Source organism: Mastomys coucha, unplaced genomic scaffold (genome assembly GCF_008632895.1).
Source record: "Mastomys coucha isolate ucsf_1 unplaced genomic scaffold, UCSF_Mcou_1 pScaffold20, whole genome shotgun sequence".
Classification (NCBI taxonomy): domain Eukaryota; kingdom Metazoa; phylum Chordata; class Mammalia; order Rodentia; family Muridae; genus Mastomys; species Mastomys coucha.
In genome coordinates this window covers 1,620,104-1,645,849 of record NW_022196903.1, presented here as the reverse complement: position 1 = coordinate 1,645,849, position 25,746 = coordinate 1,620,104, and the positions used below count along the sequence as shown (strand labels likewise).

Sequence of the window (25,746 nt, the reverse complement as noted above, 5' to 3'; positions counted from 1 at the left end):
ACAGGAGGCCAGAATTTTTGAACAACAATTTTGATCCAATGTTACAAGTAGGGAGTAATACAGACGTTAACGTGTTTTAAGGTTAGAGTACCACATTAATTTTGTTAGTTGTGTTTAATGATTTTGTTGACAAAATGGAGAAGCAGGAAGAGGACTCTGTTAGTTAAATAGTAGACACGGTTGGAATGGGGTACTTTTTTCTGTAGAATCTCACCAAAAAACTGGTAAATAACACATTTCAAATGAAAGAAATCAACAACAAAAGCACGGCAAACACTTTGTTTTGTTTTGTTTTTTAAAAAGCAGAAATACAGGGATCAGGGAACATTCTTAAAAGGCCTGAAGAAAAGGGCTGAGGACACACTTCAGCAGCTGAGAGCACTCACTTTTGGAGTGGCCTCGGCTCAGTTCCCAGCACCCACATCCCTTTCCAGGAAACACAATGCTTTCTGGCTTCTGTAAGTACATGCAGACATGCATGCATACATGCATGTGAAGTAAAATAATTTTAAAATGTTGTTAAGAGCAAGTGCTGAAGAAAAGTTAAATACTGAATAGCAATTATGCCATGATATTCACATTATTAATGATTTATTATATGGCAACATTCAGTCTGAATCAGGTATGGCAGGAGCTCTTTGGGAGTTCTGCTCAGGGGATCATAAACTGAATGATGCTTCTAAAGAGCACTTTAGCAACATAATTCTAAAGCATTTAACCTGTAACACACTGACAGTAAATCTAGTCTGAGAGATTAGTTTCAAAATAATCAGATGTTCCTGATAATTTGGATATAAAAATGTTGATATGATCCCCATCTTGAAATCAAAAATATGCCAAAAATCTATAAGTTGCACGTACACACACACACATACACACACACACACACACACACACACCTTTAAAATGGACTATGAAAATGAACTACATGCTAAACTATAATGTACTACTTAATGCTGACTGTGCAGTTAGACACTATGGGTTTCCTGTCAAGCTCCGCCACTTCCCTGTGAGTATACATAAGAAACTATAGCTTCCTTTTATATACAGCAGAAGCAATAAAACACATGAAATCAACATTATTAGCAGGAGCAAATAAGTTGAAACAGGATGAGTACACATCACTGCTCTTACAATGTAAGCATTCAACAAATATTTTCTTGATGACTAAAATAAACACCCTAGGCTGTAGAGATATATCCCTTTATCTATGATCTTATTCTCTGTGCTTTCGATTGCACATGATCTTCTGCTGTCTGAAAGTTTTTAGTGGAGAATTCTATAAATAAACAACCTCAAACTTTCAAACTGCATGTCATTCTAAATACCATGATGAAATCTGCCAGGATGAGAACCATCCATTGGCCAGATTTCCACATGCTGTGAACACGACGTGCATGCTAGTCACCCACAGTGCCACATGCCTCTGTTCAAGTCACTCTTGCTGTAGTTAACACTGGCCAGGAAGCACAAGGCAGACTTGTACCTCAGAGTCAGAAGACAATTAAAATGTGCCAAAGATATATCCTGGGCTTCCTTTAGGTGAAAAGAAGAAAGCTGCCAGCTTTAAAAGAGGAGGCAAGTACACTCATATTCTATGGTCAGAGCAAAGACAGCAGTTCTCCAGGCCAGATTGAGGACAAGGATCAAGCTGTGGTAAGAATAGTCTTGCTTTACTGAACTTAGTAAACAAAGTTGTCCTGACTGAAGAGCTCCCAAGGTGGCAATGTCAGTGCCTAGCATCACTAGGAGGGAGGGTGGGGGTTGCAACCCCAGACATGTTCCTTATTAGCCTAACCCAGCACTGAATATAATTGACATTATAAGAATGATACTAACATTCTTATAGTGAATAGGGAAAGAATCTGAAATGCTTTCTTTAGATGAAGCATTACAAGAATGACTCCTTATTAAGCAAGGGCATGGGTAGGAGAAGCTGAAACATCTAGCCTGGAGAGTCTACAGCCTATAATCCAAGGCCAAAAGGAAATTCTCTCAAATGCAAGGGACACAAGAGAAGTAATACACATAGCCATAATGCCACAGAAAACTTATCATGTCTAAAATATAATTAACTTATAAGCAGAAAACCTGTATTTATGGCATGCCTTAATTCCTTTCATATGCCTGGGTAAACATGATGCGTGCATACACACACATCAAAGAAGAAGAAAAAAGGTTGTAGAAAATACTTTAGAGGGGAAAAGAAAAATCATCATCTAGAGGGAATTTATCAGTGGGAGTCCAGGTGATAAAGAGCTATAGGAAGTCTGTCAAGAAATAGTCAGGACATTAGGTAGAAGTGTACATCCTGCCCCAGAAAAGATCCTGGGGAGGTTAAGAGGAGTGCAGGCGGCCATGCACACCACGTGACAGCACACGTGCTCTAAGCCTTCTTCTTAAGCTGCCGAGAAGCTTCAGCACTGAATCAGAACCAGTCAGTTCATCAGGCTCATGAAATTACAAGAAGGGGGACTCTAGGGTTAGCTAATATGTTCAGAAAGGGATTTGTTGGCACAATACTTCTGGGAAGGGGGCTGGGGAACATTCTACTTCACCAGCTCTGTCAATGAACAACCCAATATGAAAGGCGGGGACACCAAGCCGAGGCAACAGTAATGATGTTCATCACATTTCAATGCATGTGAAGATACAGATCCAAAAGCAATATCTCAACGCCCCAAGGAAAGATCTAATATAAGTACAAATAATGAAACAATGTAAGACAACAAAAAAGTAAATAGGTTAGGAGAAATCAAATTTAACTTTTAAGATAAGTGAAAACTCTAAGACAGCCTATAATTGACAGCAGATCCAAGAGAGCGGAGTGCAGCCGGTTTTTTGTGTCTTTATTTGTACCCAATTCACCTAAAAGGTTGCGCAAAATCATTTAGTTTTGCTTGATAATAACTACAAGAATAATTTCCTAGCTCCCCAAAAGTGACTTTTACAAATAAGGTAGATTTTACAAGTTTAATTCACTTGAAGAAAGGGACCTTTTCAATGAGTTACATAATGGTAGTAATAGTTCCTATTTTAAAACTTATTTTATGGGCAGTGGTGGCACATGCCTTTAATCCCAGCTCTTGGGATTAGGAGGCCGGCAAACTTCTAAGTTAGAGGCCAGCCTGGTCTAAAGAATGAGTTCCAGGATAGCCAGGGCCATACAGAGAAACCCTGTCTCAACAAACAAAAACAAAAACAGAAACAAACAAACAAGTCAAGTTTTAGGGGCCGGAGAAATGGCTCAGTGGTTAAGAGCACTGACTTCTCTTCCAGAGGTCCTGAGTTCAATTCCCAGCAACCACATGGAGGGATCTGATGCCCTCTTCTGGGGTGTCTGAAGACAGCTACAGTGTACTCATATACATAAAATAAATAAAACTTATTTTTTTAATTTAATTTTTGTTTTTTTGAGACATAGTTTCTCTGTATAGCCCTGGCTGTCCTAGAATTCATTCTGTAGACCAGGCTGGCCTTGAACTCAGAGATCTGTTTGCCTCTGCTTAGTGAGTGCTGGGATTAAAAGGTATGTGCCACTACACCCAGCTTAGATTTTTGCTTATTTATTTATTCTATATTGTGTTTTTATATGTGTGTACTCATGTCCACACATGTGGAAATCAGAGGACAGCTTTTAGTACCATTGTACTGGTACCAATACTTTCCAGTATTAACACTGGACCTTTCTTGAGACCCTGCCTTAAATAAGCAATAAGTAAGTAAATTAAGTGTGGTCCCTGCCCCTTAGGAACCTCATATACACCAACAGGTATTAGGATAATGGAAGACAGAATGAGTCTTAACAGAGACCCATGATTCACAGACTTCCTGAGAAGAAGGTGAAGCAATATGTAATCAAACATAAAAATATTTGATGATGTTCTCTGAATTCCACTGTCAGAATCTTGGGTCACTGTTCACTTCTATTGTCAATCCTTTGCTCTCCAGTTTGTTAAATCTTTACACTAGAGCTGCATGAATGCTGAGCTGATGCAAGCTAAAACATTAACCAAAACTACCCAGGCAGGCTGGCAGCCTCTACTCATGAACAGGTGTCCTTCTAAGATTCTAAGCACTATTCTAGCATTTGTTTTTACATAGGAAAAGATATGGAGGAACACTAATCTATAGAACTCCCCTCAGGGTAGAATTGACTTAAGTTCTCTTCCCACCTCTGTCATTTTCAAAAGCACCAGAATTATTATTATTCATTTTAATATTTCTGAAGTAAAGTTATAAGCCGACTTTCCCAAGGCATGTTCTTCCATCATGACCTACTTCACACTGAGTAAGTCCATGAATGGAGAGAAACAAAGGCAGGCAGACTGACAGATGCACATTTAGTGCATAGATATTTTGCTATCAATAAGAAAGTAATTCAAGTGTTTTCACACTCTCCCACATCTGAGAAACACACACACACACACACACACACACACACACACACAAATGTTTTTTAATCAAAAGAGGAAAGATCAAACATTCTGACGGAAATGTGCAGCCAGTTCCTGGAATTCAGTTCTCCCTCAGCTCACCTGCCATCTCGCTGAGCAGCACCTCCGTCAGTCACTGTCTTGACAAATATCCCCAGCTTCTCCAGCCCAGCATCAGCACCAACACCCATTCCAATAATGCTTATGCCGAGTCCATCCTCATCTAGGAGAAAGAGAGGACAGTGAGCTCCTAACCAACCAAGCACCGCATAGTTTTGTTCTTCATTGTACACAGGGCAAATTATAGGTTTTTCTCCATAGACTGAGAGTCCCCAAATGGTTCAAGAGATCCAGACATTTTCTGCTACTGTTGGTAATCTAGTGTGGTCTCAAGAAAGGCAATAATTTGGTTCTGGATAATCAACAGATTTCATATAGTCCCTGACTACACCATGTACTACTTCAGACGTGTAAAAACATATATTCAACAACCTTTATAATTTTAAATAAATTTGACCCTTAGTTATTTGGAATTTCATCTTTTCATTTTTACTATCTACTCCTTTTAGAAGACTGCATGAAGCTTGCAGATGGCTCAGTTGAGCACTTTCCTTCTGTGCCTTACACCAGAATTTGATGTCTAGCACAAAAAAAAAAAGAAGAGAAAAATAAAGATTGGATGAGTGAGCACATGTCTTGATGCTCCTACACAAGCATCTATACTTATCAGTAACAATGTATCCATCTGCACACCGACATGTATACACATACATACACAGGCAAGCACACACTCATGTATATTGCCTTTTCTTTCCTTTACACAAATAGGACTTCATCTCTCTCTGCATCATGTTTAAAATTAATGATACCTCACGGATAAACTTTTATAGACTTAAATCATTTCTAGTGACTGCATAATATTTCATGATGATATATTATGATATACTAAATCACTTCTCTATTAACAATCTGTCACTTTTATTTCTATTTTATTGGCCTTGTAAGCAATACTGAAAGTTATATTTCAAATTCACATACAAATCATGTGTTAATTCACATTTTCATTTGTCTTTTCCATGAGCAAATATCATTCACCACCAATAAAATAAAAAGATTTTGTTAGCATTTCAAGGTTATTTTTCTGGTAGCCTCAAAGTCTTTGTAATCATGATTTATCAGCAGCATAAAAAATAGATAATAGTTAATCAACAGCTACAGATCATTAAAGTAAAGCTCATCCACACATTCAAGTGAATGCATTTAAAATCATTTTCAGCAATTGTTATTATTCTGTTATATATTATGGTGATTATATCTTATCACCAGCCATTATGACAACTTTGTTCTAAGTCCGTGTAGAAAATCCTGTCTTTCTGCTACACTTGATTCCGAGATGCCGTTAGCAACAAGCTGATATGTTTGTTTTGTTGTGGATTCTGCCTTCTGTGGTGTCTTCCCTGCATGAGTTTTCTAATATGAAGTCCAGCTGAAGACATGTCCACCTTGATTGCAGGCATTGGTACGTCTCCAAAGCAAGAACACGAGCATCCTCTAATGTGTGAGTGATCACCAAAGATGATTCTAATCCATTACATCAGAGTGTTTGCATATATGCAACTTTCCACATTTACTTCATTCAAATCATTCCTCTTTTATAAATAGCCTGAATGTGATCAGGAGGATTTTCCAACACTCAGAACACTGTGGAAGTTTCGCCCCAAGTTCTGGGCTTGGGCAGCAGTGGGTGGAAGGAGGGACTTGTGTATTGGTCAGGTACATGATTCTCATTCCTCCTAAAAGAATTCTTGTGTGGGTATTACGGTAAAGCACTGGTTTCATGGTTCACACTTAGGATATTCATAGAGTTCTTCTGCAGTGATTCTGTTCCTTCAAATGATGTGTTCCTAGCAGACAAATTCGGAGCCTAGCCTTGTGTTCTGATTGAGATGGTTCTGCAGACAGGTCTACATTGATGAATGCCACCTCCCTCCCAGTCCCCTCCACAGAAGATCTCTGGGGAATTAGCATGTCACCTGAATTCCTGCTCCTGGCCCTTGCAGGTGTTCTCTTTATTATAATGACCACCTGTTAAACTATAAGTGTTAAAAGTGTTCAGTGGATTCTAGGGCTCCCACTGAACCCTACAAGTATCCTATACTCAAATAATCCTGGGAATTATTCGTTGGCTTTAAAATCTACTTTCTCTGCCTGGACTCTGGCCTTCTTAGCATCCCCTTTCTTCTTTCCATAGGTCCTCTTACTGCTCTAACTAAAATGTTATTCAGATTTTTTCATCTATAGAGCTCGTTTCAGGAAAAGTAACATTAGCTTGAGTCATCTTGAATTCTAGTGCAGACTTCCTCTAAAAAGAAATGAACAACTAAAGGGCAAAACATGGATGGAAGAGAACAATCCTCTTAACCAGAAGATGCTCCCGGAAACTCATCTCTTCTCTGTTCACAGGAAGGAATGCCACTCACAAGTGAAATTTGGAAACCACAAACTTTTGTCAAGAAGCCCAGGAGTGGGCGAGCAAGACTGCTCAACAGGTAAAGGTGCTTGCTGCCAAGCTTGACATCCTAGGTTCAATTCCCAGGACCCACAGAGTAGAAGGAAAGAACAGACTCCCTAGCAACATGTCTTCTGATGTCCACATGTGTACCTTAACACATACAACTGTCCCTCTTCCCAAAGACATAATACATATAATTAATATAAATTTTTATAAGGATCCCAGTAGGGACCCTGAGCACTAGTTATTCTCCCTCTGCACATTCCCAGGGACAGGCAAAAGCATTCAGTAGACAAAGCAGTCAGGAAAAAACAGTGAGGCCCTCACTTTACAGAAGATGCTGTCCCTGACCTGGGGTCCAGTCTTGCTTCCTCTCAGGAAAGAGGTGCTTGCTGCTACAACATTCCCAGTGTCGCCCATGAGATTTGAGCCTATCTCCAAGGACTCTGGGTTAGGAGACTTCCTTTCCTGTAAAAAGCCAGTTTCTCAACTGAATTTTTCTCTTTGTTATGATGATTTATAAAGATTCTTAGAATATTACAGATATTATCTTTGTTATCAATAATGTACACAGTTTTTCAATTTTTTACTGTTTTTTTTTTTCCTGACATAATTGTCTTTATCAGGTTAAGACTCCTCATAATCAAAAAGGGTATTTTAACTTTTCTAACTTCTGTTTTCCTGCTTTGGATTGGGTTTTCCCACCAACCTAGGTGATACATATTGTTGTAGATTTTCTTCAAATACAATATCATTAATTTTTAGCATTCAATTTTAATCTGTTTAGACTTTCTTGTACATGATACAATAAAGGTGCTAAACTTTGTATTTCAGATAGTTGTTGAATTATGAAAGAGTGCATTTCATAATAAATTCTCTCCTATTAATATTTCCTCCTGTATTTTCAGTTATTTTCCACTGACTAACCAATTTAAATATAATTTGTTTTGAGTATTGAAGCTTTATATTAGATCGAGATATTTGGCAAATTAAACTTTTCATATTCTTACACATTCCTCAGGCCTGAATGTTTCTATATAAAATATATAATTATTTTACACAACAATCTCTTGTAACCTAACTTTACTGACAGTTCTATCTGTAGTGCACTGAACTTAAAGAAGGGTGTAGAGAGAGCACCCGGAGCCCTTCTATTCCCGGGTTTCGGCACCAGCTGTTGCCCGCGCAGTCGTGTCGCCAGCAAGAAGACACGCGGACACTAGGATCCTTCTGCAGCAAGCATTTATTGCCTCATCCAGAGGAAAAAAGGGCGAGCCAATAATCGACACTGCTTATATACACCACAGCGCTGCGTGTCTGCCCACAGTGTGGCGTGTCCGCCCATGATTGGCTGTTTGCTCATCACCCCACGTGACGCCCCGGGATGGGCCGTGACTTGGAGTCTTTTCGTTCTACGCATATGCGCAAACAGTTCTCTATGCACATGCGCAAACAGTGGTTTACCAGGAGTCAACAGCGGAAGTAGGCGCCATCTTGTCATGGCGAATGCCTCTCCAGCTCTACCACTTTCCACACCTCCTATTCTGGGATATGGTAAATCATCAGTTGCTTAGGTCTTACATTTCTCCCCCTTTGTTTTGGATCTGAGACAAAGCCATTCTATCTATGGATATGGATATTTGCTCTGGAACCCTGGAGCAGTTCAGACTGGCCGTGAACTCACGACAGTTCTCCTCCCTTAGTCTTACGTATTGAAATTACAGAAATGAGTCACCATATCCAGCAAAATATTTGATGACTTTCTATAAATAAAGTAGATAAATCCTATATTTTAAGTAATAAATATAATCAATATTTTGCTGCTACTATAAATAAAATGTTTTCCCATTTTACTCTTAAGCTGTGTGTATGAATAATGGAAAAGCTACTAGTACCTTATGGATCTTGAGGCAGACCTCTTCCTTGACAAATTATCTTAGCAATTCTAATATTTAAAAAATGAAATTGTGTCTCCAACATAAGACAGATACTGCTATGATTTAGCTACATGTCCCCTTAAAGGCTCATGCATTATATAGTCTCCATCCTCGACTTGCCAGTGAGAGAGGATGGAACCTTAGGAGTCAGGGCCTAAAAGGCAAAGTTAGGATGTGCCCTTAAAGGGAACAAGAACCCTGGCCCCTTTGTCTCTCTCTTCCAATTCTTGGCTTTCAAAAGGGAGCAGCTTCCTCTGTCACACGCTCCATTCTACTGCTTTACTACGAGCTCCAAAGCATGGCCAACTGCCATAGTCTGAAATCACACACTAAAATCAGCTTGCCTTTCAGCTGTATCTCAGGTGCTGTGTTTCAGCCACAGAAGCCTGACTCACCTACTGTGGATACGGATATGTCAGCAAAAGGAGATGTTCTGCAAACTTCATCTTTTGTTCTTTATACTGGTCATATCATTTAAATGGCAATCCAAGTTTGTCTTCTTACTTTCAGTGATATGTTTCCGTGGCTCCTGGACTTAAAGGCAGAATTCCACTGCTTTTGTGATTTGCACTTTGCAAGATTTATAGGTAGTGTCTATCGCATGCTAATTTGAAGTTTTTAAACTAAATTTTTCAAACACAATTCTATGACTACAGTCTTCTCTAAATTGCATGCATGGCTTTAACTTTGCTGATAGAGGGCTACGCCTTTTTTCTCATATCTAAAAACCCATTTTCTCACATGTAGTCTCTGTAGATATTTCCATGTTTGCTAATTTATTTCACCTATAATTCTAAAACTTGGAGCTGGTACAATAGTCTTTGTTTTTTAAACAGAAAATTAGTTTTGGGTGAACAAACTCTTACTGTTCATTTTACCTGATGTGAAAGGGTCAAAGTGACACCGGCTTTGTGTTCCTTGGGAGCAATGGAGCCATTTGGGGCTGAAGCACTTCCATATTTTGTCTGTAAATACCATCCTCACCAGGCATGTCACATTTTATATATAGGCACCTTTCCAAGTAAGCACTTGCATGGTTTGCCTGTAGACATTATCCTAGTGAAATGCTTTCATGTTTTATATACTAGATACCATTCCAATGCTGATACGGCAACTTGCCAATCTGTTTACTTGGATAATTCACATTGTTAGAAAATAAATCATTTCTAGGTACACATCAGCTGTGTCAGAGAACTTCAGGGCCTGATAACACTCATGTTACACTTCTAGGTACACATCAGCTGTGTCAGAGAACTTCAGGGCCTGACAACACTCATGTTACACATTTGTATGCATTTACTACACACACGGCTAATTTGCCTTTCTTTGCCTTTGGTGTTCTTTAGTCAGAACTGTCAAAGGTTGGATCCAGTCAGTGAAAAGCCTTTGCACTATTTACTTTAACATTTTTCTTTTCTCGGTGCCATGATTTTGTTGGATTTACATTCTCTCCCTTGTCTTTTGAGGTTTGGAAAACTATCTAGTCAGCAGCCTATATGGACCTAAATTTCAGATGCCTCTGCCACTATGTGCTGGGGTGGCAGGCATGTGCTCTAACATGGGCTTGTCTGCCTTCACTTTTAGAAGTGACTTGGCACTTTTAAAGGGAACTTCACTTATAAAGGTAGTCTTCAGTAAACGCGTCAGCAGCCAGTAACACCACATTTTGTTATCACAGACTGGCTTGTGGTTAGGAGGATATGTCCTTTTGCTACTTTGCATTGGCTTTTAATCATTTTCATTCTTGTATTAACACTTTAAAATTTAAAAACTTATAAAAGCCAGCATGCAGGAAGCAGTGGTACACTCTTTTGTCACCACACGTAAAGAAAACCAACTCTGAAACTATGAAGTTCCTGACTCACTAATACAGTTATTTCCACACTGGCACATATGAGATAATTCACTGCTATTAATACTTTGATTAAGGCAACTGTGTAAGTCTGAAACACATCGGAAAATTAAGTTGTCTTCCACCATGGTGTTCTTGTCTGGTCAGCTGTGTATGATCATCATCTCCCTCAGAGGGGACTCTTTGTTCTGGGACAGGTTGCCAGACACTCTGTTATCATCTACCAAATCCTCCCAGCTTGGGGATCAGGGCTAAGCAGTTATTTCTTTTGAGTATTTTTCAACTCTTTAATTTCATGCCTATGTTTGACGATAGATGTCAGTGACATTTCATAGTTTCAAAAGTCCTTGCTGCTCTGAGAGGTGTAGGTACTACGTGAAACTATATAGTAATGACAGCATTGCTGGGGTTCGTTCTTGCTTCTCTTTTGAGGAAGAAGAGGAGGGAGAGGAAGCAAAGGAAGAGGAGGAGGGGGAGAAAGAGGAGCAGAACAGGGAGAGGAAAAGGATGTTCTGCCTTCCCTAAACCATTCTGCTGTGCAGAAGTCTAGACAGACGGCAGAACCGACCATGTACGTAATGCATTTATCAGCCCAGGTTTCTCAACACTCGATGTGTTTTGCATTAGTTAATACAAAAAGTTGATAGCAGTCAGAGGGGGAGGGGGAAATCTGGGAAGTACATCTGAAATTGTCCAGATTAGATTTCAGAGACATAACCTTTGTACATTAAGAAAAAAATCAGTTAAACATCACATAGCAGATAGTCACTAAATTATTAAAAGTCAAGTTATGAAGAACAAGCTTTCGGACAGAGAGATTTTCATAGGAATATTTATATGATCGAGAGTCAGTTTTTATTTTTCTTACTAGCACTGTACACCTGCCGCTGAATTATCTACTGGATCAAGACAATTCTGTGATTTTTCTATCCCAGGACTTCTTAAATGCCTTAAAGACATTTTGAAGTGTACAGTTAATCACACTGTTAGCTTTTTCATATATAGTTTTTGAAAATCTTTAAATAAAAACGTCTGAACCTTCAAAAAGATGTATCTCCTTTACCTTTCCTGATTCACAGACAATGACTTTCTTAAATGTTTATTTTAAAGAAAGACGCTAATGTAATTTTTATTTTGAGTAAGGCTTTTACATGAAAAAGATATCCCTTTCCAAGACAGATGGTAATAAGAGCTTCAATTTTCTGTCAAATATGTATCTAAGAATTTTATAGTTTCCAGATTCTCATGATAGTACTGAGATTCTAATTTTTGTTCAAGATTGCTCTTCTTTTTTAAAAACAATCTCATGTTCTACCAGCTGTGTATTTTGCCTTTATAGACAGCTTGAAATGGATTTGTTTTTATTAATCTACTCCTAATTTGTATTCTGCCTGTTAGATCTACTTGTGAAAGAAATGTAGTGAAACTTTGAATAACTTTACTTCCTTTGGTTAGTTAATTTTTCCACTTTAAATTTAAAGGGAAATATTTGCACACAGTATAATGAATTCAACTGTTTATCTGTGAAATATGTTTAAAGAAGAGAATAAGCAGGTCTGGTACTACACAAATGTAATCCCAGAGACAGACAGGAGACTCAGCAATGCCAGGCCAGCCTGGGCTACAGAGGATTTATACGCTGCGGCAGAAGGATCACAGGCTGGAGAGTAGCCAGAGCTACTACAGAATTAAAGGGCTACCTGGGCCACAAGTGCAAAGGTAAACAAAAGTCCTTGCTCTATCTAATCTAGACACCAAAGCCACTGCAGAAAGCTTCTTATGCACCTGCCCCAGCTTTCCTTAACTTTTGGTGACAATGTATCTATTTTACCCATCATTCCTCTGAAAACACCAACTTAATAAAAAAAAAATAACAACTACTCATCTGTGTATCTCATAGCCTTCAGTTATATGCTGTTCAGTTTCCCCTGGGTTTGAAATTCAAGTCAGTTGGAAGCATAGGTGAGTGACCTCTGTGATTTCCTCTTTATATGACCTCAACCTTATGTTTGTAGAGGTCACACACACTGCTTCATGAACTGCAATCACAATTTGTAACTGACTAGGCAGACTGTCACGCCTCTTATAAATACTTGGGCTTTTCTCAAGTTTGGCTCTTATCAATAATGTGAGACACACTAGACCCTTCATGTATATTTTTAAATATACAAAAATGAGAGCACCTCTCTGTTTCAGTTTAACTCCGAGTGTATGTGTCCTTGAACTAGAGTCATACTTAGTGGAATGCTGGGCAGTCATCATATGATCTAATTATTACATTATCCATACAGTTTTATGTTTCACATTTATACAGAATTCCCATCTTTGATTCATCTTTACTGTTTAAACAAGTAGATTGTGTCTTTTCCTTTTTGCTAGCAGGAAGCAAATTTCTCAGATAACCTGTGTTCATGAAAACTTTATATATCAGCAAAATCTATTCCTTCTTTCCTCAGGAGTAGAAACTGTTCCCTGTAGTGCACATGGGATTCTAGGGAGTCCTCCTTTTCAGTCTGTGGACCATGAACGCACACTGCAGGATGACTCCCGAGGCTGGAAAACACCTGATACTATTCCAGCTGTTTCAAACACTTCCACTTGTTCTCTTACTTTGTTTTTTGTTTGTTTGTTTGTTTGTTTGTTTTTTAAAAAACTGGCATTCTGTTAAGATTCTTTTTTTTTTTTTTTTTTTTTTTTTTTTTTTTTTTTTTGACTTCAGTTTTAATTTATTTCTGGATAGTAAAAACTCATATCCTTGTCTGAATGGATCTTACCAGAGTGTTCTCTAAAATGTCAGCTCTGGTTGATTCTTATTTTATCTTTATCCATTAGGACTCCCCACTTTACAGGGGATCTATTTGGTATTTTCTCCTCCTACTATGAGGAACTGTGTATCACCTTCACTGTTCTATGTTTCGTTTCATTACTGTTGTCTACACTTCATTTATCAGTACTATTCCTGGTTCTCTTGGGTGTTTGCAGTCACTTGAAATAGGTTTGGAGACATTTCTTCCTTTGGACTTCCTAGGTCACCAATGTGAGTCTCAACAATAGCCATGCTTTTCACTTGAATGTCTGTAGCCAAATTTTTTATTTGGAAATCAATGAATTTGTTGTTGGTAATATGCTTAAGAATGTCTTTTTAAAACCACGATTTACTATATGTAGTGCCTTTCTTTTCTTTTGGCTTTTCAAGGCATCTGGCTATTGGCCCCCATTCTAGAGGCTTCTCGAATCTGTTAGTGTTCTGCTCACAGAGGCACAATCTAGTTCCTGGCTGCCCATCTCGTGTGAACACAAGCACAGCCATCTCTGCTCCAGGCACCAAAGGCTTCTGTAGCAGGCATTCCAAGAGGAAAACTCAGGACCAAAGCTTCTGCTTCCTCTTCCTGTGTTTCTGTTTCAGTCTTCTCAGAGACACAGAATGGAGCATTTCTGTTTGCATTTCACTGTCTTCCCTCCAAATCTTCACTCCAAGTTTCCAGAGAGACTTCCCATCATCACCACATTCTGAAATACTGTTGTCTACTCCTCCACCCCAAACAAGAAAACTTCAAACCTTTTCCTCACAATCAGCCTCCCATAGGCTTTTTCCTTCACTGCCTTTCCTGTAATACCAACATAGTAATTAGACACACATACACACACACACGCACACACACACACTCACACACACACATACACACACACAGACACACACATACACACAGACACATACACACACATGTGCACGTGTACACACACATACCCACTCACACGCACATACATACACACGTGCACACACACTCACACACACATAAACTCACACACAGACACACACATGCACACACATGCACACACACACACACACACTCACACATACTCACACGCACACACACACACACACACACACACACACACACACGCCATATTAGTCTGTGTTACTATTGCTTTTCTAGCCCAAAGTTCAAAAATCCTTCTACAATCCTCCCAAAAATAACTGAGCAGCTCTTCCACAGCATGATACCAGTACCAACTTGTCTTAGTCTGGGTTACTATTCCTATGACAAAAGCAAGTTTCAAAAGAAAGGGTTTATTTGGTTTACACTTGCACATTACAGCTCATCATCAGAACCCAAATAGGAACTCCTGAGTTTCTTAATTAATAATTGATGTGGAAGGATCCAGACCATTATGGGTGGTCCTAGGTTCTATAAGAAAGCAGGCTGAGCAAGAAGTGAGGAGCAAGCTGGTAAGTAGCACCCCTCATGGCCGCTGCATCCGCTCCTGCCCTGCTTGAGTTCCTGTCTCAACTGAGGCTTCCTCCTCTCCAGTGACTGCATGTTGTGTCAAGTTGACATAAAACTAGCCAGTACTTCTCCCATATGAACCCACATCCCAGCCAGATAGAGGAACTGGGTTGTTTGGGAGCTGGTGAGTTTACTAAATGACTCAAAATCTGCATTGACTCCTTTTGAAACCTGGTAAACTTGAGAAAAAGTTACAACCTTACTCAATTCTTAGAAACAAGCTACCCTTTGGAAAAGTCACACATTTTACTAGCACATACATAAAGATGCACACACTGAAGTCTTGTGTACCTTTCTCCAGTTCCACCGGGAAAAGTTCCAGCTTTTCTACTCGCTTTTCAAGCTCATACTCAGCAGATGCAGCCACAGGGTCAACGTCATCGTTTCTTCTGTCATAGTCTTCATTGGAGTATGTGTTGAAAACCTACAGTAAAAGGCCAAGAACAAATGGTCATACAGAAAAGAGGCCATTCAGTATCTCAAACTACATAATTTAATGAAAAAACAAATAAAATGACATATTTCTTGCTCTTTTAAAAAATTTTATGAGTATGTTCATTCACATAAGTAGGTATGTATGTGTCTAAAGATGAGTGCAATAAATATGCTGAGTGCACGTCTGGGTGTCCCTTTGTGTGCGTGCATGTGCATGTATGTGTGTATGTGTGTACACATGTACACGCGCGCGTGCGCACAAGAGAGAGGAGAGGGAGAGAGAGAGAGAGAGAGAGAGGGAGAGAGAGAGAGGGCACATGTGTGGTATGTGAGATGCTCACAGAGAGTGCAGAGAATCACTCTCTCTACTCCCTTAAGGCAGGGTCTCTCACTCAAACTGGCGCTGGATTGCCAGCCTGCAAGTCCACAAAGTCCTGTTTCTGCTGACCCACATTTCTGGGATCACACGTGGACCATGCCTGACTTTTGATATGGTTTCTGGGAGTTTAAACTCAGGTTCTTTCGCTTGCTCTCTAGCCTAGCGAGCCTCTCCCCAATCGCTGATACCTTTCCCCTCACAATCATTTGATACTAAAAATTAATCAAGGTGTTAGGAAAAGGAAAATTGAATGCAAGTAAAAGTAACTTACTAAATTAAGACTGCATGAGACACTTTATCACTTTCAATAATTGAAGAAACAACAGGAGCCATGGAGTGCTTTGTGTGAATAGTAATATTTGTCAACCTTTATTTTCATTAAGAATATACTAACAAGGGCAATGATTTACTATTTCCTGGTCAAACTAGAAGAAAGTACATCAAAGCTATCTTACTGAACCCCAAAACTGAACCTGCCCTATGGTATGGATTATACTAGCCCCAAGGGTGTAGTATATTGATACTATAATTACATCTTGATCACAGAATTACCAAAATCGATTTCCATTCTACACTGCCCTGGACTATGTGAAACTGCTCCTTTCATCTGTTATACGCCATTTTACTTGTATATAGATTTAAATTAAATTTACATTGGCTCTTTCTAGAAAATAGCTATCAACATATTGCTCAAAGGCTGTAAAACGAACAAGATATTGAGGCTGTCTTTATTTCTAACTTGTCATTCACAAGACTACATATGGCCCTCAGGTAGAGCCGTAATAAACATGTCTATCTGCAAAGGGACTAAAGTAGCTCCCAAATCACGCAGGACACTGAAGAGCATCTGAGATAATGGAATGTATTTATCGCCAAGTGGGATCAATACCTAGAATAAAAGCTGTCATTATCAATTCAATTCGAAGTTTATTAAGCACTTAAATTACATCTGAGAAGGCTCTACATGTCTCCCCTCAAACACTTATAACCTGTTAGTAAAAAGCTCTGGAAAGAATATTAAAAACCAGAATAGAAACAGGAAGCAGACTGACTAAAGAAAACAAAGGAGGAAAGGCATTGATGCCTCTGCAACTGGCCCGCTGGCTTAGTGCATGTGAGGATTTCTGGGCTGCTTTTGTTTGGAATAAACCAAAAGTACAGTTGCAGTGTTCACACACAGGTACACACAATAAAGCTATTCATGGGCTTCACTCCTCACACCTCTGCCCTTGGCAGCTCTGCACTCGAGTGGACTCATTTTGACCTGCTTTCCCATTGCATCCCATGTTTGGAGCAAATGATTCCTGGAGCTTCGCTTTCTCTCGACTAGGTCCTTCGCCACAGCAACACTGCTACATGAAAATGCTTGGCTCTATATGATGGAGTTTGGATTTTACTCATTTTATAGAAAATAGGCTTCTTATGCCTCTAACAAATTATAGAACTCATAACTTTCTTTCAGCCCTTTTTATCTTTCACTTCCAGCTTTTGGTAGTCGCTTATTAAAATGTATTCATTCAACAAAATTTTAGCATACCAGCTCAATGCTGTTGTACAAGATACCAGAAAGGACACTCACGAGCCGCTCATGAGGCACACAGATAGAAAAATAAACCACAGTAGAATACAATGCCTGATATGACAGAAGGATATGAAAAGTAAGCTTTTAAAATTAATTTTTAAAAATTATTTGAATATGTGTCTATGTGTGCTTGCCCACAGAAGCCAGAGGAATCAGATCCCTTGGAGCCAGAGGCAGAGGCAGTTGTTAGCTGCCCTATATGGATGCAGGGAAGCAAACTCAAGAAGTCTAAAAGAACAATGCATGCTCTCAACAGCTCAGCCACTTCTCCAGCCACTGCCTCTACAGAACAATTTTTAAATTTTTCTGACAAAAGTAAAATTTTTGTGGAAGAGAAGATAATTCAATAAACAAGTATTCACATATTCAAATATAAAATAGACATATGTTTCAATACACATGGGGTAGAGGAGAGAAGAGAGACAGAAACACAGAGAGACAGAAAAACAGACAGAGATTAGGTGCAGGACATGCACAGACAGACAGCATTTAAGGACAACACTAGTAGTCAGGTTAACCACAGAACCTTGCCTAGGGAAGTCAACTTTAAAAATATATTAAAGTATTTTGTTCTGGAAATTATTCCATTAATATTTGCTGCTGATCTAATTGTACCAAGAGCCCCAACTCTCACTATTGCTCCAGTTTAGCTAGGAGTAATTGTAGAGTACAGAACAATTTCACTAGAATGGAGTGAGTGCGCATGCAGATGTGTGTTCCTGTGCAAACCCATGTTTCTATAAGGTAAGTATGGAAAAAGAGCTTTCAACAAGTTAACACCATCTCGGGTTTTCGCAGAGTCCTAGACAGCACTACAATGTTCTCCTCCAGTTATGGTGCTTGTAAAGTTCACCTGCAGTCATTCAGAGACTAAGTAGAGAGAATAAAGTCTTACATATAGAAAATACCAACCCTGATGCAGCTAGCCATGAGATGACTACCAACACTCCACTCTACAGAGAGAATGAAAGCTACTTTTCATTGTTAGCTCACACATGGTCTGAGAAAGTACATGGGCATAGAGACAAAACTAAAGTTATAAAGAATTTTTTAAAAAGTCAGATTTTCTTATTATTGATTAACTATTATTGACTAAGAAAAAGCATGGAAGTCAACCAAAAAGATTAACAGTAACAGGAGTTCAGTAATGCAATATTAATATTTCAACTAGTGCATAATACAAAGCATCAATAGCTCTCAAAAAACAGAACAAAAATGAGAAACTGTAAAATGCCCCATGATCACCACTTACAATACTGAAGCATTTCCTTCTCTGTAAAACATAGAAAGCCCTACATATACGGCAATTCTATTTTCCCGAACTAAAATCCTTAATATTGTAAAGACTACCATTGCTCCTAAACTGCTGTAAAAGTCAGTTTCCAGTCATTTGTAAATTCATCCATTTTCATGAAAATTAAGAAACTGAAAAAGCACAACCATGATAAAAAAAATCTTATATCGAAACTTCACTAATTAAACCAATGTAGTTTGGTCCTTGATATATCGACCATTTTACATTCAGATCCATTCCTTTTCTGCTCAAATTAGTTGCAGCAGTGTATTTAATAAACAATATGGAAGGAATTGGATGTGCACCTAAATATAACTAGCTTACATCATTAACAAAAAGATGAATTTTGACTAAGAAAGGTACTAGACGGAGTTTGGATCAAGAGCCACCCACATCCATGCACATGAAATCTGTAGATGTTCAAACAATGTCATCATAGAAAATTGCTTAGTAACTGTATATAGTCTACACATATCTTCCTACATCTCTAGATTAATTATAACCCAAAAGAATGCAAAAGCTGGGCTAGAGAGATGGTTCAGAGGATAAGAGCACTGACTGCTTTTTCAGAGGTCCTGAGTTCAATTCCCAGCAACTATATGGTGGCTCACAACCATCAGTAATGGGATCCAATGCCCTCTTCTAGTGTGTCTGAAGACAGCTACAGTATATTCATATACATAAAATAAATACATCATATACATAAAATATATACAACATTTCTTTAAAAAAATGATGTGCTGCTTTGTTTTTGTTTTTCTTGTTGTTGTTTTAAAAATAATGCAAAAGCTACAGAGATAGCTGGTACTTTGTGAATAAAGACAAGGGAACGGCCACAGTTCAGACGCATTTTCTTCATCTTTTCCATGTGCAGTAACTGAACTGATATCAAACATGCAGATAAAGAGGACTGACTATATATACTGTAATAGTGCTGCAGATAAAGAGGGCTGGCTGTATATACTGTAATAGTGCTGCAGATAAAGAGGGCTGGCTGTATATACTGTAATAGTGCTGCAGATAAAGAGGGCTGGCTGTATATGCTGTAATAGTGCTGCAGATAAAGAGGGCTGGCTGTATATGCTGTAATAGTGCTGCAGATAAAGAGGGCTGGCTGTATATGCTGTAATAGTGCTGAATGCAAAGTAGGGTGGTGTTTAATTATCAGGCTCCAGAGAAGTTTACAAATGCTACAAGTATTAATGAAAACTCAAAAGCTAGTTGATTAAGAATCAATTTTTTAAGAGGCTGGGGATAGTGGTAGAAGCCTTGCCTAGCAATTACGAGACCCGTGGATCAATCCCAATATTGCACAGAAATAAATAATGCTGTTAAAGAGCCTAGAATGGTGATACCTGTCTGTAATCGCAGCACTTAGAGGGTGAGGCGAAAGAATCTCTGAGCAAGACCATATTAGGATTACATAGTGAAACTGCCCCAAAACAAAGGAAAGACACCCTCCCTGGCAATGAAATGCTATAATCACATAATGAAGATTCAAGAAAAAATAGGGATTAAAGTAAAATATTATGGTAAAATCTATAATGAATTTTCCAACTCAAAGAATTGGGAGCTAATTGAAAATTTAATGAAGACAACTTTCATTAAAAATTAGGCATTGCAAGTTATAGCTAAGAGAAATCATGTATCCACAGCAATATTAATTTGGCAACTATATGAAAGGAGGAAAAATACCTCAATTTGGGCATGAGAGCCCACTCCTACAATCCAGCACTTGGGAAGCTGAAGTAGGAGGATTATCAACCTAGACTACACAGAGAATCACATTTAAGATTATGTTACAGATTAGGAATACAGCTAATATTAAAAATACTCCTCCCCCCCCCAAAAAAAAACAAATTGGATACAGCACAATAATAGAATGTTCATTTAAATGTATAAGGGCCTTTGTCTTATCTGAAATATATTCTCCCCACTTCCCCGCCTCTCTCTCAAACACACACACACACATACACACACACACACACACACACACACACACGCGCGCGCGCACACACGCGCACACACACACACGCACTGACACTAATGATCTGAAAATATATATTATAGATGGAAATGCCTCTGAGCTAATAGTATTTGAAAAAAGAGTCATAGAAAGCAATAACTGTGTATGAAGATGTACAGGGAAGTTCATTCAGTAAGGCCCTATTCATAACAGCTCAATGTGATGAATTACATGAATATTCACCAACAGAGAAAATGGCTTAGCAAACTGTGGCATACCAAGATAGGAAAGTGACAGAAAAAGCCTATATGTCTAATGACATGGAAGACTCTAACCATATAAGTATCATTAAGGCAGAATGACCATTGCAGATACCGGAAGTAAATTCTATAACTATGTTGTTTTTGCTACCCACAAGGGAAAGCAAAGCTAGGTTTCCATATTTATGAATTAATAATAATAACAGTAATAATAATAATCCAGAGTTGCAGTTGGTTCAATGTGGACCTAGGAGAAGCTCTCCCAAGGCAGCAGCAAAGAAGCTATTTCTCACACACCACTCACCATCTCCTTTAAAAATGGTTTTAATATTTCATCTACTATTGTTCTGAATGCCCTTTAAATAAAACTCTGCATACACAGTTCAGTATTAGAATGTAGACCAGCACATGAATATTCCTGCTTGTGTCCAGGGTAACGAACTCTCATTACAGGGGAGGTCAGTGCTTGTCCCAATTCCTCTTCTGCCTGGGACAGGAAGACCCTGGAGGTGAAAGACTAGGTTAGATAAATACCCCCTTCCTTTCTACATTGTCCTGATTCTTTCTATTTTCTTGCTATAGTTGTACTATTTATGCTTATCTTACTCTGAAAAAACATGGATAACAATCAAATCCTGGGAAATTCTTGCTCCCTCATGGCATCAATGCCCGCCTTTCCCCTTTCTGCGAGCAGAACCCGGGATCCCCAGAGCCAACAGAATCACAGTGCATATGTTTAGTTCAGTCACCTTCTCATTGTTCCTGTGTTACTTCACTGGGAAAAGCAAACAAAGGGATGTTTAAATTTGAGGCTTCTTGATTCAGCGCCAAAAAGCAATATTCTGTTCCTTGATTAAAGCAAACAAAACATGACCGCATTTTTTTCCCAACAGTCTAGCCTACAGGACTACCAAGTTCTCAGTCATACTAAAGCAAGGATGCTTCTGAACCAGCATCCCAGGCTGTGAAAAAACGAATGAAGTAAAAACTAACTTACTACAAAATTCCAACTTGACTCATCATCGTATTTACATAGTCAAAATACTTTGAGCAACACTTTTTCAAAAGAGCAATGTCTTTATCAGTGTTAAGTAATATATTTCTCTTAACTTCCCTGTGATATATTTAATCAACTCAGATCTAAATAAATCCCGTCTTCCCTCTAAATAATGACTGGAAGGAATCTCCCATAAAGCTTCTACAGTTCACAGATGCAGCTGCAGGGTGAGTTCTGCTTAATCTTCCTGACAGATCAAAGATGGAAACTGTTCCAGGTCCTAGCATGCTGAGTTCCAGGCAATGGCTCTGGACACTGCTGCTGGGATAAGCCACGTACTTACTTGCACACTCCCAACAAGTGGACTCCACACCTAACATACTCTCTTGGCAGAACCACAGCTCACCCTCATGTGATCGCTTAAAGAGACTCTAATTGGCAACCTACGACAAACTAAAGAAGACAATCTATGACTCCACAATTTATAAAGAAACTTGCTGACAAACACTCGGAAAGGAGTCCTGGTCATTGTAGAGCTAGGTCTAAACTCAAACTTCTTCCTTCTCCAGAACTGAGGCCAACATATTGCTTTACGATAATAACGGCATGTAGACTAGGGGATGGAGAAGGTCTGTGCTGAAAAGAAGTCAAACTGGATGGCTAGAGAGATGGCTTAGCAGTTAAAAGCATTGACTGCTCTTCCAGAGGTCCTGAGTTCAATTCCCAGCAACTACACTATGGCTCACATCCACCTGTAATGAGATCCAATGCCCTCTTCTGGTGTGTCTGAAGACAGCCACAGTGTACATGTACATAAGATAAATAATTAAAAACAGAGGTCACGTTAACACAGAGATTCTGAAGAGGTAAGAGCCTAGTGTCCTCCTACACAGGCTTGCATCAGATTACAATGAATAACTCCAAACTAACTTCTGCTGAATTCCTGCATTTTAGGCATTCTGAAAAATAATTTGTGTAATAGGTTTTCATAAAGCAGCTGCATTACTCTTCAGTAGGTTGTCTAGCTCCTTATTTGTATCCATCAACAGACTCTCTCATGCCAGAGCACATGACCAAAGAGAGTTGGGCATAGATCCAAGAGCCAGAAACACACTAGCCTCACCTGCTCAAAATCCCCTCACTTCATCAAACTGTTTTTAAGCCAGTTTACCCATCTTCCACATCACTCATTTCTCCGTCTGTAACATGCCTCATTTAATAAACTGCCTTAATGTACTTAAAACACTTATCTTTGGAGTGCAGGCTTCTAATTAGGACATCAAATGAATGCTGGCTAATCCTAGCATGTGGCTTTGTGATTGGGGATCCTAGAAGGCTAATGGTGCCAGTACCAGCCAGATCCACATACACTATGATGTATACTGAAAAAAATTACATATATATATATATATGTATATATGTATGTATATATACACATACATATTGAAAAAAAATCTCGGGTACTATAAAACTACACAAATTCTCTTCAATGCTTTAACAACTTATCAATTTATCCACAAGGACCCAGCACATTATAAAATATACTCCACTTTAGCCTACTGATTGAAATGTTAGTATCACTTGAAAAAAAAAATGCCTTCCTAGAGACACATAGAATAACACTTGCCCAACACTGGCAATCATTAGACTAAATCATTTAGCACTGACTCTAAAAATGATCTGTCCCAAAGCATTTCAAATGTAAGAGTCTCTGGCTACCAAGGGCCAGAGCAATGCACTTTTCTCAAAAGCATCCAGAAATAGGACTGAAGTCTGTGCTCAGTATGTTCACCTTCTCCGGGCAACTGGAGCATTTCCCAGAGTCACCAACATCATTTCCACACTTGAGCTATTAAATTAGAAAAGCTTTGTTTGGCCGTGAGCCAGGACTGCAATTGGACAGTGTTGAGGTTTGAGCGTGAGATGCACTAAATACACTGTGTCATGAACCCGGGCCACAGGCTTCAGTGTGACAAGTTCTCAAGACCTTATGCAGAGAGGGGCTTGGGTCCAATAGTCTGGCTAGACCCCAGGTTGCTGGAGTCTGAGACAGCTCTCAACTCTTTAAAACCTAGTCACTGCATACCATGCTGAGGCCGTCTTCATACACAGCTTCAACTGATAGCCAAGTTTTTGCTTCTTCTTTTTTTGTTTTTTAACATTCCTTTATAGATACGCAGTTCTGTGGAGTGTTTGAAAGATGGATGACCAGGATCCACAGAACTAGTTCAACTCATCCCTCTAGTAGAACTCATCCTTTTGATACCCTCAAGCCATTAACATTGCCACTCTACTAAGTCTCTAGTCCTACATGGTTTATTAAACATTCACACACAAAACCAAAACTTTCTTTCCCTATCCAGTTAAACAATTCATGAGGGCAACATTATTTGGGGAAAAGATAATCACTACAGTATACTTTATCAAAGGGAGATTTGGGATAGATTCCCAAATCTGACAATGTTGATGAGGTGGGTTGCCTCCCTTTATACAATCAGAGCCACATGATGATTCAAACCCTGGACTCAGCAGTGCTATGGAAATGGGTAGGAGTCTAAAGATTAGTACATGTAAAAAAAATCACATTACCTGAAAATGAAGGTAAAAAGTCAATCTGTAAACTGAGTATGGTGGCTCATATCTATAATCTCAGGACTGCACAAGCAAGTGGAAATTTGCTGAGTTTAAAACCACCACGGGGCACTTGGTGAAGAGTATCAGGCTAGCCAGAGCTATCCTAGGCTCAATTCTGACCCTTGGCCCTAGGAGTCAACTTGGGTTTGTTTATATACACAATAAGATCACTTTTATAATCCATGTGCACTACTAAAAACAATACATTCATGTATTTATGAAGACATTGGTACAGTAAGCAATATTTCCAGTCCTCCTCATGGGCATATGGGGGTATGATGTTCCCATCTTTCTTGAATTGAAGCATACACTACTGGATACTAGGTTCTAAGGGGAAAAAGAAACAATGTATGTCACTTCCTGTCTAAGGTATTTTATCACAAAGACAAGACCTCCAGAAGGTTTTTGAGGTTGCTACAATCTGGGAAATAAGTACAACAGAAACAGGCCTTCTGAATGTGTCAAGTCTGTGAGCAGTACAGTGAACAACACAGCTTACCATTGACTTACACTAGGCCTGAGTGAGATGAAACATCTGTTCCATACTGGGAGCGTTCAGTAGAACATGTGCCTGTCATAGCTAGTCCATCACATAAAAGAAGTACCTGCTCATAATTACAAATATCTGTTCCTGGTTTAAAGACACAGAAATCAGAGCCAAAAGATAGGTGCACCACCCAAATTACTGACCTCATTAAAGGCAAAAAGTGAGGAGTCAGAAGAAAGCTCTCAAGTGTACTAACCATCAGTAGACGCAGTCCTTCTGTGGAGTCAGCCTACTTCCAATAGCCTAGTCCCGAGAGGCCTCGAGAGACTGCACAGCAGTTCCCATGCCTGGGCAATCCCAGACCTTCTCCCCAGCTCCTCCTTAAGCATGTCCATAGCACCTGGGGGTGACAACTGGGGGGGGGGTCACTGACTGCACCTGCCACATCACCCACCTGCCATGTAGCCCTCCCTCATATACTACAGAGAACCGCTTCTAAAATCAGTTCTTATCTAAAGCTACAGAAAGAATAGGCAAATGGTCTTCAGATACAGTGGAGATACCAAAAAGCATAAAAGAATTTATATTGCTAAGTCGTCTTAATATGCACCTTGATACTATTATTTTTTTTTGATATTTTCTTTATTTACATGTAACTTTCTCCATTCCCGGTTTCCCCTCCAAAA

General features: G+C 39.1%; 1 protein-coding gene across 9 annotated transcripts in view; it reads right to left on the bottom strand.

The window, feature by feature from the left end:
* Nucleotides 1-25,746, bottom strand: part of Ppp1r9a (protein phosphatase 1 regulatory subunit 9A) — a 284,536-nt gene that overhangs the window by 106,232 nt on the left and 152,558 nt on the right. For all 9 annotated transcript variants that reach the window (XM_031381103.1, XM_031381106.1, XM_031381109.1 and 6 more), the window contains exons 3-4: nt 15,318-15,450; nt 4,539-4,659 (exon numbers count right to left, since the gene is read on the bottom strand). In XM_031381103.1, the coding sequence (XP_031236963.1) occupies nt 4,539-4,659; nt 15,318-15,450 (254 nt within the window). The remainder of the gene's footprint in view (nt 1-4,538; nt 4,660-15,317; nt 15,451-25,746) is intronic.